General features: G+C 45.4%; 1 protein-coding gene across 1 annotated transcript; it reads right to left on the bottom strand.

Annotated features, from left to right (window-relative positions):
- FCRLA (Fc receptor like A) lies at nt 1-7698 on the bottom strand. Its single transcript, XM_019465783.2, has 6 exons — nt 7569-7698; nt 4709-4756; nt 4301-4453; nt 3264-3530; nt 2398-2682; nt 1-1533 (listed from the first exon to the last, which is right to left on the bottom strand). The coding sequence occupies exons 1-6, from the start codon at nt 7645-7647 to the stop codon at nt 1241-1243; spliced, it is 1125 nt and encodes a 374-aa protein (XP_019321328.2). The 5' UTR covers nt 7648-7698; the 3' UTR covers nt 1-1240.
- Nucleotides 7699-12368: the final 4670 nt, after the last annotated feature.

The following is a 12368-nucleotide window of genomic DNA, read 5'->3' as shown; positions in this document are numbered from 1 at the left end:
TTTAAGAACCACCACAAAACTCAAGTTTTAATATCCAGCACGATTCTATTCCTTCGTTTCTTTGTGGCATGTCTGGAGAGATCACAAATCATTATGGGTCAAAACTGCACAGAATAAATGGCACAAAGAAAGACTAGAGCAGATAACATCGTACCACATGATTTAGGATAACATGGGAAAATGCGTGCTGGCTGAGGTCATTGTTAAATGGTGTGCTAACCCACCGACCAAAGGTTATCGTAAAAGCTGTCAAGCTATCTTTCATTGGCTGTGAATGCACAGTAGCAGTCCGAATGTAGAAAAAAAAGTCTTATTATGGTACCAAAATAGACATATGTATTTTTTTAAAGAAAAACATTTCAGACACAAGTGTATTAAAACCCATAATTACTGTTCTGGCAATGTTATGCTCAATCACATATTTCTGAGTCCAGTAGGATCCTGCAGGAAATTTTCCAATACCCTGCTTTAATTGTTTGATGGGAAAGGGTATTACTGCTTCTCTATCCCAAAGTCTAAACCCTCTACAGGCAGGGACACTATCTTATGAGTATACTTAACAGAGAACAAACTTTGGTATGTGGTGGAGGCCAACAAAATACCAGCATGTAATCAATATTTGCTGAACGATGCTGGAGGGGGGCAGCCAGCAAAGAGGTAAAGTCCCACCCCAGAGCCTAACACCTAGCTTCCACTAGGTTGAAGTTTCTCAATCTCAGCACTACTGACATTTTGAGCCAGATAATCCTTTGCTGTGGGGGCTTGTCCAGTGTGTGTTACCTGATGTGTAGCAGTGTCCTTGGCTTCTACTCACTAGATGCCAGTAGCACCCCCCCCCTCCGCAATGTGAAGACCAAAAATGTCTCCAGACATTGCCAAATATCCCCTTGGTTGGGGGTCGGGGTTGCCTCCGATTGAGATCGCTGCACTAAATCCATATCATTGATTTTCTTTCAATCACCAGATTCTGGTCTGGGCAGCAGAAGGCAACTCCTGGTTTAGAGACAACAGGATTATGTTGTCACATTGTGAGAGAATACACAATTCTAGTTAGACTCCAATGATCGCCTTGTGCAAATTTACATCTACTCATCTGTCTCTGTTACTCTACCGTAACACTGGGCAATTTGTGAAGTTATTTGTGGGTATTATGTGTATGTATAGGACAGAAAGAGGAAAGGTAGAAAAAGTTGAGTTTATCGGGAGTAGTTGGGCAAAACTGCGAGTGGATTGTTTACTCCTATTTGGCATGACTCTTTGTGGTCTCAAGCTTCAGGTGGCCAGATAAGTCCCTCAGCTCCATGACCAGGTGACCGAGGAGAACTCTCATATCCTGCATTTGTTTGAGAAGAATGCCCATCTGGTGATTCAGATGGGGGTCTGGCACCCGCAGAGGAGAGGAGAAGCCTGGATTCTTAGAAGGAGTGGACAGTGGAGGGTGAGGTCCAGGTGACTCGGTTGGAGTAGATTCTGGAACGGTCGATTTCTGAGGAGCTGGACTCAAGGTGGGGGCTGCAGTAGAGCTGGAGGGTCCTGCATTATGGGGTAGGAGGCACATGTAAGAGTGAAGTCTGGCTCTGTCCCTAGACTCATATTCATGGTCAATCTTTCTTGTTTTCTGAAAGTGGCTTTCTTGTTTTGTGTGTGGGGGCGGGGGGGAGGGAGATCTAATGACAACAGAGGTTTGAGGACCCCCTCATGGTCAAAGTTTGAATCTGACACTTGGCTACCTCAGTTTGAAACTCTTCAGTGATGAGGCATCAACATTACGGGCACATGCATATTAGCCTACTCTCAGAACGTAATTCCCTACAGCATGGATGTGGTACCTGGTCCTAGGTCAACCTCTTCACTATATGTGACCTTAGTGCAACTCTTCATCTTTGTGCCAGCCTTCAGTGTTTTGAGGACACCTCTGCTGGCTGCTTGGGTCACATCCTCTTCAAGATGAACATCTTCCACCCCTCCCCATTATTTTTCTTACGACGTGGCTTTAAGCCCAGTCATTGCCCTCGTTACCTCCTCTGGGCATATTATATCAGGCCAAATGCAACCTTCTTAATTGGGGGTCCCAGAACTGAACACAAACCCCAGACGACCTCATCTTCATTCTAGATACTATGTTCCTGCTGATGCCCAGAGTTCAGGTAGGGAGCACAAGGCCTCTGAGGCAGCAGCTGTGGAGCTGGCTCAGGTCTTGGTTTGGTGAAGTGTGCACCATGGTGTGAGGGAGAAGTTCCCTGTCTGTGCTCTCTTCCATCTCTGGAAGACTCTGGATTATTGCTCCTGCCTCCTCTGTGTCCTTTCTTAACCTGTTCACACCAAACGCTGGCCCATGGGTCCAGTCTTCCTTTCCCTCACTTTTCACAAAGGCCAGACAAATACCTACTAACTTACCCTGCACCCGGATCTCCAGCTTGGAGCTCTGTTTCCCAACTTGGTTGTCCTCAGTGGCTGCTTCACACCAGTAGGACCCAGAGTGTGCCTCTGAAGCTCTGGGGATCTGGAATTCTGAGGAGAGACCCCTGCCGCGCACTGTCCTGCCGTCCTTGTAGAAGGAGAAGAAGAGGCGGGCAGTTGACCTATGCAGGGGCAGCTTTGTCTGACAGCTCAGGGTCACTGGACCCCCCTCTTGGGGCTCAGCTGAGGGGGCGGCTCTGAGAAGTGGGGTTGGAAACAGTTCTGGAGGAGAGATGGGGGGAAAGAAGCACTCAGCCATCTTGCATTCATGCTAGACAAAGAACGAATACAGCAGATAACATTGTACCGCATGATTTAGGATAACATGGCAGAATGCGTGCTGGCTGAGGTCATTATTAAATGCTGTGCTAACCTACACGCCAAAGGTTATTGTACACAAAGAACCCCGTCACGTGTTCCTCTCCCTATTTCCATCAGCAATGAGCATTCTTAGAAAAGCTCCATTTGAACATTTGGAATCTTCTCTCTCTTCAAGTAGATGAGATTAGAAAAGACCCAGAGGTGGGCAAATCTGACAATGGTCCAGATGCCCAAACAGCGAACACTGGGGAACATGGATCTGTAGGATAGAGCTGCAGGAAGTGGGCGGAGCTTGGAGAGTGCTGGCTGACTTGCGAACATAATGCTGAGATGATGCCCCTCCTGACGCCTAACAGGTTGCATTTGCCAGCAACCTGTTCCTTAGCCTCCAGTGATCTCGCTACATCCAATGAAAGACTGTCTTGGTCCCTCTGTGTCTCCATACCTGTCTCTGCTACAATATCATTCCCTCCAGGTCTCACCTTGGACCTTGATAGCCACGGAAGATGCTGTTTCTTGTCTCCCAGGACCAGGGCTCCTGAAGATCCCACTGCAGTGATAGTGCCCGCTGTCAGTCTGTTGTACCACGGCGATGGAGAATTCCTTATTAGGTCCAGGGGGTCCCAGAGCTGAGCCATCTCGGTAGAAGGTGATCTGGGTCAGTGGCCAGTCTTGCCAGGCCTGGCAGCGTAGAATTAGTGGGTCTCCTTCAAATATAGGGCTGACTGGACCTTGGAGAATCAGCCAGTCTGCGACCCAAAGCAAGAGCTGAGTGTGACCCCCTGCCTTCCTTGGGATTTCCCCCAGTGCTGCCCACACAGACCGCCCCCCGACCCCGTCTAAAGTTTCTCAGGGACCCAACCCCTGGTTGGGATTGTGGAACAACTTCTCTAGGAGCTAAGACTGAGGAAACCCTCACTTTTGTGGGCTGAATATGGGGAAGAAGGTAGAGTAGTCTCCCCTTAACCACAGTTTGGCTTTCCATACTCAACTGCAGTCCAGAAGCAAATGATTGTCCTTCTGACATGTCATCAGAAGGTCAATAGTAGCCTAACGCTATATCACAATGCTCATGTCATTCACTCTCTTCATCTCATCACATAGGCGCTTTATCATCTCACATCATCACGAGAAGAATTAGTATTAGTACTATAAGATATTTTGAGAGAGGGAGAAGCCACATTCACATAACTCTTATCACAGTATATTGTTATAACTATTCTATATTATTAGCTATTGTTGTTAATCTCTTATTGGTCCCTTACTGTGCCTAGTTTACACTTTATCACAGGTATGTATGTATAGAGAAAACATAGTATGTTTAGGTACTATCCCCAGTTCCAGGGACCCACTGGGGGTTTTGGGACATATCTCCCATGGATAAAGGCGAGGGGCTACTCTATCCCATCCCATGGCGAGTTTCCTGGGGGCACCCTCCTGAGTGGGCCGTCAGGCTGAAAGGACAGGGTTGGAAAATGGGAGAAAGAACAGGCCTGCACTGTCCCTCCTAAGACCTCACCGTAGGACACAATCAGATGGAAGGGTTCACTGAAAGTGTAGCCTTTGAACTGGAAGTCAACTTCCCTTGGGCTCGTCAAGTCCTCCTCCGTATCGCAGCTGCTGTCCTGGGTGCTGACAGGTCCTTCACACTGCAGTGTCTCAAAACTGGCAGCTGGGGAGAGCGTGGTTTGAGACCAGAAAACAATGCCGTGACTTGGAAGAAGAAGACAGAAAACTGCCTTCCACAAGGAGCCCTCCCTCTCTGGGGGAATCATCCTCTTCACAGTGATAAGGGGGAGACGCCAAAACCCATATGTGTCTCTTGACCCATACTTCTGACTTGATTCACTGGCTTCCAGGTGCTCTTAGTGAACGGACTGTGGTTTGGGGAAGAGGGTGGGGAGGGGATGGAGGCATGTGAACTCACCAGCAGGACATCCAGCCGCTGGTGCATGAAACCAGAAGCCAAAGACAACTATGACCCCAGAGCAGGCAGATGCAAGACAAAAGGGAAAGGGAGATGGTCAGATTTTGACACTTACTGGGTGCCGGACACTGCTGGGCACTTTTACACATTATTTTACTTAATCTTCACAAGATTTGTAGGTATGTGATTTCACTCTCATTTTATAACTCAAAAAGAAATAGGCTTAGAATAGTTAACTAACTTATTCAAAATTTCGAAAAAGAGAATGGAGCAAGAAAGTAAGGTATACCTGAGTCCAAAATCAGTGTTCTTTTTACTTCACTGTTTAGACTTGATCTACTGCAATCCTCGGACCTTCCTTGGGGGGGGTGGGGGTTCTTCCATATTTTCATTTTCTTAACATTCCCCTGGCTCTTCATCCTTGAATATATCATCTACCCAAGAGCTTTCAATACCTAGCTGTGTCTCCTTCTTCCTTGCTCTTCCTTTTGGGAGAGCTCTCCCATCTCTACCTTGATGTCCTCTGGACTTGAACTTTCCACGGCAACTCTAGAGCTCTCCCTATGTCCTTCTCTCTATCCCAAGCCTCTCCTCCCAGGCTGTACTGGTGACTATGGAACAATTCTTTCTTTGCTTTCAGGTTAACACAGTTAAGGATTTCTCACTGCATCTCTTCAACCATGGTTGACTCAGGCAAAGTAAATTCCATTTTCCCCATGTTCACGACTGCTTCTTGTCCCTTAATCCCTCTCCCCTTCTTCTGCCTCCACGGCCGTTCACATATATTCAAGTCTTCAATCTGTTCTTTCCTGACCCACTTGCCTTTGCTCTCTTCCACTCCCAGAGTCCCAGTACTCTTCTTTGACCCTGTAACTTCTCCTAGCAAGGCCCTCTCCACTTCCTAATTCTCATTACACCGGTACCAGGTGTTTTCTTTAGCTCCGCTCTCAGGTCCCTTCACCACCCTGATGCTACCTTTTTCAGTTCCTCTGCTGTCACTCAACTGGACTCCACCGCCATTCCTTTCTGAAAATGAACTTGTGGGCTGCCAGGCACTTTCACTCAAAAAACTGTGGTAGGTATTCGTCTCATTTTATGCATAAGAAAATGGAATTCAGAGATACAAAAAGTGAATTTTCCAAGGCGACATAGAGCTAGTAAGAACAGCTTGAAACCAGAATGTCTGGAGTTCTCGCCATAAGGCCGGCGTTGTATCGTCATATGGTCACCCAGTCCTGTTTCTATGAGTTTAATAAAATGATTCAACAAAATTGTTGTGCAGGGACAGTGTAGGATGTTAAAAATTCAAGCATGAACACGACAAGGTTAAAAAACAAAACCAATAAAGCATTGTCCCTATCTACAAATAACTCAGTTTGGTGGAAGGCACAGGCACATGAAGAGATTCTTTCAGCATGAGGAGGAAATTAATGACAAAGAGGTATGATAGGCAGCAACTGGGGCAGAAAGGAGGGTTCAAAGAAGGTTCCCTGGTGAAGATGTCACCTCGGCTGAATCTTTAGGGATACCAGGAAGCTTGTGAGTGAAGGGAAGAGACCATTTCAGGCAGTATAAGTAAAGCTTGGAGATAGGTAAGAGTCCAGTGTGTGAATGAATTAATATAAGCAGGTTAGGGTTTATTACAGCATAATTTACAGGTAAGGGTAGAGGCTGAAGAGGTGAAATGGGGGCCGGCTATGGTGGGCCTTGTGTGCATTGGTTGCAGAGTGCAAAATCCATTTTAAGGACACAAGGCTGAGACACAGGGATTACTTAGGAAGTTATTGGACTATCCAAAATCAGAAATGATGACGGCTTGTCCTAGGATACTATTAGTTCTGTTTCAAGGAAGGCACTGGCTCTAAGAACAGTTTAGAAGGTTCATTTTGCCAAACTTGCTGATGGATCCTATGCAGGGGACGGAGAGGAAGTGTCTAAGTTATCTCCCCAATTTTTGGCCTGGATGTCTGGGCGGATGCCATGAGCCAAGGTCAGAAATAGCGAAAGACGCAATCAGGAGAGGCAGGAGCCAAGAAAACAGGTGAGTTTGGCTCTGGTCATATTGTGCTGAGATGCCTGTGAAACATGCAGGTAGATACGTCTCGTGCAAAATTTGATCTTGGACTGAAACTCAGAAGCACAATTAGGGGTGGAGATCGGGCTGTGGACTCTTAAATAGATAGCTGTAGTGGTAAAAAGTATAGAGATAAATGAGCTCACTAAGGAGATTGTGCGAAGAGAGAGAGGAGTAGGGTGGCAGGAATGCAACCGTAGAAAACACCAGTCTATAAGGGGAAGAGAGGAGAAGACACCAAAGGGACAAAGAAAGGTACATGGAGTACAAGGAGAAAATGGTGAGTGGAACCCAGCTGAGTAGAGAATGCCAAGAAAGAATAAGTGACCAACACTGCCCAATGCGGCAGAGAAGTCCAGCAGGATAAGAATTAAAAAATGGAAAATGGTGAAGTCAACACAGAAGTCACTGCACCCTGGGCAAAGCTGATTCCAGTGGAAGCCAGACTGGGAGCACTGAGGCATGAGTGAGTGAAAAGTGAGGAAGTGGAGAAAACAAGTGCAAACTACTCTTTCAAGAAATCTTTGAGAAGAAGAAGGAAAAGAATTGAGAGGGTAGCTAAATAGAGAGCATCATAGTCAAGGGGACTTTTAGAATGGGAAAGGCTTGCAGATTTTTATATTCAGAAAGGGCCATTCAAGCCAGCACACCGGACTTTGTAACGTCTATCCTTCACGTCCCACCTGAACATTGCTTCTTTGGGCCAAAGTCAGTCCATGTTTCTTTCCCTTGATCCAAGTCAGGCATATCTCTGTTCCCACACCAGCATTCAAACATTTCACTTACCCAGCAGCATCGGGCCTGCCCAGAGCATAGTAGGAGAAAAGTGGAAGGCCCCAGCCGTGCAGACACAGCCCAGCTTCATGGTGACTGTGTTTAGGTCTCCAGCAGCCTCTAACGCACTGATTTTCTTCAACATGAAACCTCTCAAATTAGAAAAGAGGAAGTTAATCTAACTGTCTCATCTCCTTGCATCTGGGGTCTATTTTCAACTTTGTGATTGGCTTTCATCATTCAGATTCAGCTAGGTTGGCTCCAGGATCATTTACAACCAAAGGGTTATGGATGAAATAGTAACACTCTCAGTTGTTCAAGAATTCCCCCATAGAGCTCAAGACCTTCCAAAGCACCTAACTGTCTGATCTCCTTTTGGCCTTTGTGGCACTCTGGCAAGGGTCAGTGCACTAACCCTTCATCTCACTAGTGAAACAACAGGCAAGAAGCAGGAAATTGCTTGAAGGCAACACAGACATTCACTGGGAAAGCAATGATGAGAATTCACATGTCCTGCCCTATCCTGCCGCAAGCCTTACATGTTTCTAGTGACCAGAGTGACAGAGCGGGAAGATCAGTAATGGCACCCAATCAGATATCGGGTTAGTCCCTTGTAGGCTCCAACCATCCAAAGCCCACACAGATTTGTGCACAAATTTCTCTAGTCTCATGTCTCTGCTGGCATTTTCTGTGGCACGATTAAAGCTGGATATTCAGGGGCACTTGGGTGGCTGAGTCGGTTGAGCGTCTGACTTCAGCTCAGGTCACGATCTCACAGCTTGTGAGTTTGAGCCCCGCGTCGGGCTCTGTGCTGACAGCTCAGAGGTTGGCGCCTGCTTCGGATTCTGTGTCCCCCTCTCTCTCTGCCCCTCCCCTGCTCATGCTCTGTCTCTCTCTCTCTCTGTGTCAAAAATAAATAAGCATTAAAAAAATTTTTTTAACTGAATATGTTAGGAATATCCTAACTCAGGAAATCTGAGTATGAAGCAGAGAGAGCCCCCTGGGAAAGAGGAGAGGAAAGAAGGACATTGACTTCTAGAAGACACAGCAGTAAGCCCAGGGCTCAGGCCCAGGGCCAAAGCTTGAGCCACTGATCCTGAGGAAATCAGAGATAGGAGGCATCTGATAGCTTGAGAAACCTAAGGAGATGCAGGAATAAGGGCGATAGGGAGGCCCTAGCATCTCTCTTCAGCTCCAGGTGGCCTTATGGGAACCGTTGTCCTTGCCTCCGAATGTTTGCTGTTTGTTCAAGGCCTACTTAATGGCAGGGCCCAGGCCTCTGGTCACAGGGACCGCATTCCTCACCCCTCCCCAGCATAACACCCACGTTGAGATGAAACAAATCATCAGAAATGGGAGAACGCAGTCCTGCTTGAAGTCAGAGGGAGGGCCAGCGTGCCCCTTCAGCTGTGCAAAAACCACAGATCAGAGCAGACCTGTTGGCAACACGGCCATGAGAGAACGGATACTTCTCAATCTAAAATAAGCATTTAGAATAGATTTTCCATTTTCTGAGAGACATGTATTTTTGTGCAGGTGGCCCCAGGGACTCCAGTGGGGGTTGAAAATATGGGCGTGGGGAGAGTCAGTGAGGCAGTGAGCCCTGCAGCTGACGTGATGTGAAAGACTCTGAAGCCTCAGAAGAGGAAGAAAATTCTTGGCCGGATCTAATAAAAATCAAGAAAATGAAATGTGTTTAGATGGACCTCCACTCCTAACACTCCCTAAAACAGAGTCCCGGGGTTAGATAGGTCTTTAAGGGGCTTCTAAACCAACCACAAAGATCTTTCCCTCTCTTTGGCATCCTCTCGACTTAACTGCCCTTGCCACAGTGTCATGACTGGATAGAGACCCTCCTCTGTACCGTCTGCATCAACTCACGAGATCTCAATATGGGAAACGAGATGGCCTCTGAAGATGTGGGGCGAAGCTATCGTATTCTCCGCACTTAAATTCCTACGACGGTCTCTGGGAAATTTTACTCCCTTGAAGCCTAATCAATGAACTAGTTAGTGGGGAAAAGCCACCCCGGGCCTTGCGATGTGCTTATGAAGACCGAAATCCAGTTCACGGAGGGAGCCCTGCCACCAAGATCATCCCAGAACCCTCACGGGGAACTGGGACAAGTCCCTGCCTTCACCCCATCCCAACACCAGTTAGACTGCTGCCATTCCCAGCTGCACCTGGCTTGTCACTAGTGGGCTGGTGTTTCTTTTTTCTTTTTTTTTTTTTTTTATTGAGTAGGTAAAAATATTTATAAAGATGTGAAGGTCTAAAGACTAATGATGCAATATGCAGTTTTGTGCCCTCACTCAGTGGAAGAAATAGAATATTGCCATTATCCATGAAGTACGGTGTGGGTCCCTTCTGATGACACTTCCTGCCCCATGATCATCACCCACAATCCTGATGGTGTATCTGTCACTCCCTTTATTTTATCGTTGCAATAACTTTGTACTTTTGAACCTTTAATAAATAGAATCACATTATGTTGATTGTTCTGAGACTTGCTTTCTTCTTTTTTTTTTCTTGTGAATTTCTTTTATTAGCCTTTTGCTGGGCTTGGACAAGAGGTCCTTAATTCCTTATCTGCCATTCTTCAGGTCAGGTGTGTGTGTGTGTGTGTGTGTGTGTGTGTGTGAGTGAGTGTATGTGTATAGGATGTTAAACAGGATTTTTTAAGAGTAGTTTTAGATTCACAACAAAATTGAGGGGAAGGTGCAGAGGGTACCCCTGTGTCCCCGGCCCATGCACAGACTCCCTCATTAGCAACATTCTCCCAAGAGTGGTACATCAGTTACAGTTGATGAACCTACATTGGTATATTACCATCACTCAAAATCCATAGTTGACATTAGGGTTTACTCTTGGGGTTATGCATTCTATAGGTTTGGACAAATGTGTAATGACTTATATCCATTATTATAGTATCATACAGAGTATTTTCACTGCTCTAACCACCTTCTGTGTTCTGTCTATTCATCCCAAACCCTGGTAACCACTGGTCTTTTTATACTGTCTCCATAATTTTGCCTTTTCCAGAATGTCAGAGTTGGACTTCTACAGCGTGTAACCTTTCAGATTGGCTTCTTTCACTTAGCATTGTGTTTTTGTGTTTCCTCCATGTCTCTTTCTGGCTGGATCGTGCAAATATTTTTAGCCCCAAATAAAATAAATAAAACTGTGATGGACATTCCTGTACAGGTTGTCACATGCACACTGTCTTTCTTAATTCCTTAATTAGTCAATTATTTATAGTGAGATATCATTGGCATATAGCATATTAGTTTCAGGTGTACAACACAATAATTAAATATTTGCATATATCACAGAATAATCACCACCTTAAGTCTAACTAACATCCATCACCACACATAGTTACAAATTTTTTCTTCTGGTGACGAGAACTTTTAAGATCTACTCTCTTAGCCACTTTCAAATATACAATCCAGCATTATTAGCTCTAGTTACCACGCTGTAGTTCTTTTTTTTTTTTTAATGTTTTATTTATTTTTGAGAGAGAGAGAGAGAGACAAACAGAGTGTGAGTGGGGGAGGGGCAGAGAGAGACAGAAACACAGAATCCTAAACAGGCTCCAGGCTCTGAGTTGTCAGCACAGAGCCCGCCGCGGGGCTCAAACTCACAAACTGTGAGATCATGACCCGAGCCCAAACCAGACGTTTAACCAACTGAGCCACCCAGGCGCCCCCACCATGCTGTCGTTCTATCCCCAGGACTTAGTAGCTTTCGTTTGTATTGAGTAATTAGGAGTAGACTGGCTGGCTCATGAGGTGTAGGTGTATGTTTAACATTTTTATTTCTGAATTTTTACTCTTCTATGTAAGTAAAAAGTAAAAACGCGTGTATTTGTGTAATTTGCATAATTTTTTTATTGTCGTAAAATACGCCATCTTGATAAAATCGACCATCTTAACTATTTTTAAGTATACAGTCCAGTGGTATTAAATACGTTCATCCATCCCCGTAAGGCTTTCATCTTGTGAAGCTGAAACCCTGTCCCCATTAAACAAGAACTCTTCATCTTCCCAGTAGAAGGGTGATCACCTTTCGACCTTCTGTCTCCGTAATCCTGACTACTCTAAGTACCTCACATCAGTAGAATCACTTCTTTTCTGTTGGTTTTTCTGAGCGTAGCCATCCTAATGGGTGGGAGGCAGTATCTTATTATAGTTTTGATTTGCATTTCCCTAATGATTAGTGATATTGAACATCTTTTTATGTGCTTATTGCCCATTTGTTTATCTTCTTTAGAAAAATGTCTATTCAGGGGCTCTTGGGGGGGGGGGTGGCTCAGTCGGTTGAGCATCCAACTTCAGCTCAGGCTATCATCTCACAGTTTGTGAGTTCCAGCCCTGCATTGGGCTCGCTGCCGTCAGCTCAAAGCCCAATTCGGATCCTTTGTCCCCCCACCCCCCGCCCCTGCCCCTCCCCACTTACACGAACTCTCTCTCTCTCAAAAATAAATAAGCATAACAAAATAAAAAGAAATGTCTATTCAAATTCTGTGCCCATTTTAAAATCTGATTTTTCTTTGTTGAGTTTTAAGAGTTCTCTGTATGTTCTGGACATTAACGCCTCATCAGATTTATGACTTGCAAATGTTTTCACTCATTCTGGGGGGTGTCTTTTCATTATGTGGATGTTTTTTGATGCACAAAATTTTTAACTTTTAGAAAGTCCAACTTGTCTATTTTCCTTTTGTTGCTGGTAACTTTGGTGTCACACCCAAGAAATCAATGCTAAGTTCAATGCCATAAAACTTCTGCGCTATGTTTTTTTCTAAGCGTTTTA

Source organism: Panthera pardus, unplaced genomic scaffold, assembly GCF_024362965.1.
Source record: "Panthera pardus isolate Hobbes unplaced genomic scaffold, ASM2436296v1 HiC_scaffold_21, whole genome shotgun sequence".
Classification (NCBI taxonomy): domain Eukaryota; kingdom Metazoa; phylum Chordata; class Mammalia; order Carnivora; family Felidae; genus Panthera; species Panthera pardus.
The sequence above is the reverse complement of the archived record's forward strand: the minus strand, read 5'-3'. Positions and strand labels throughout refer to the sequence as shown.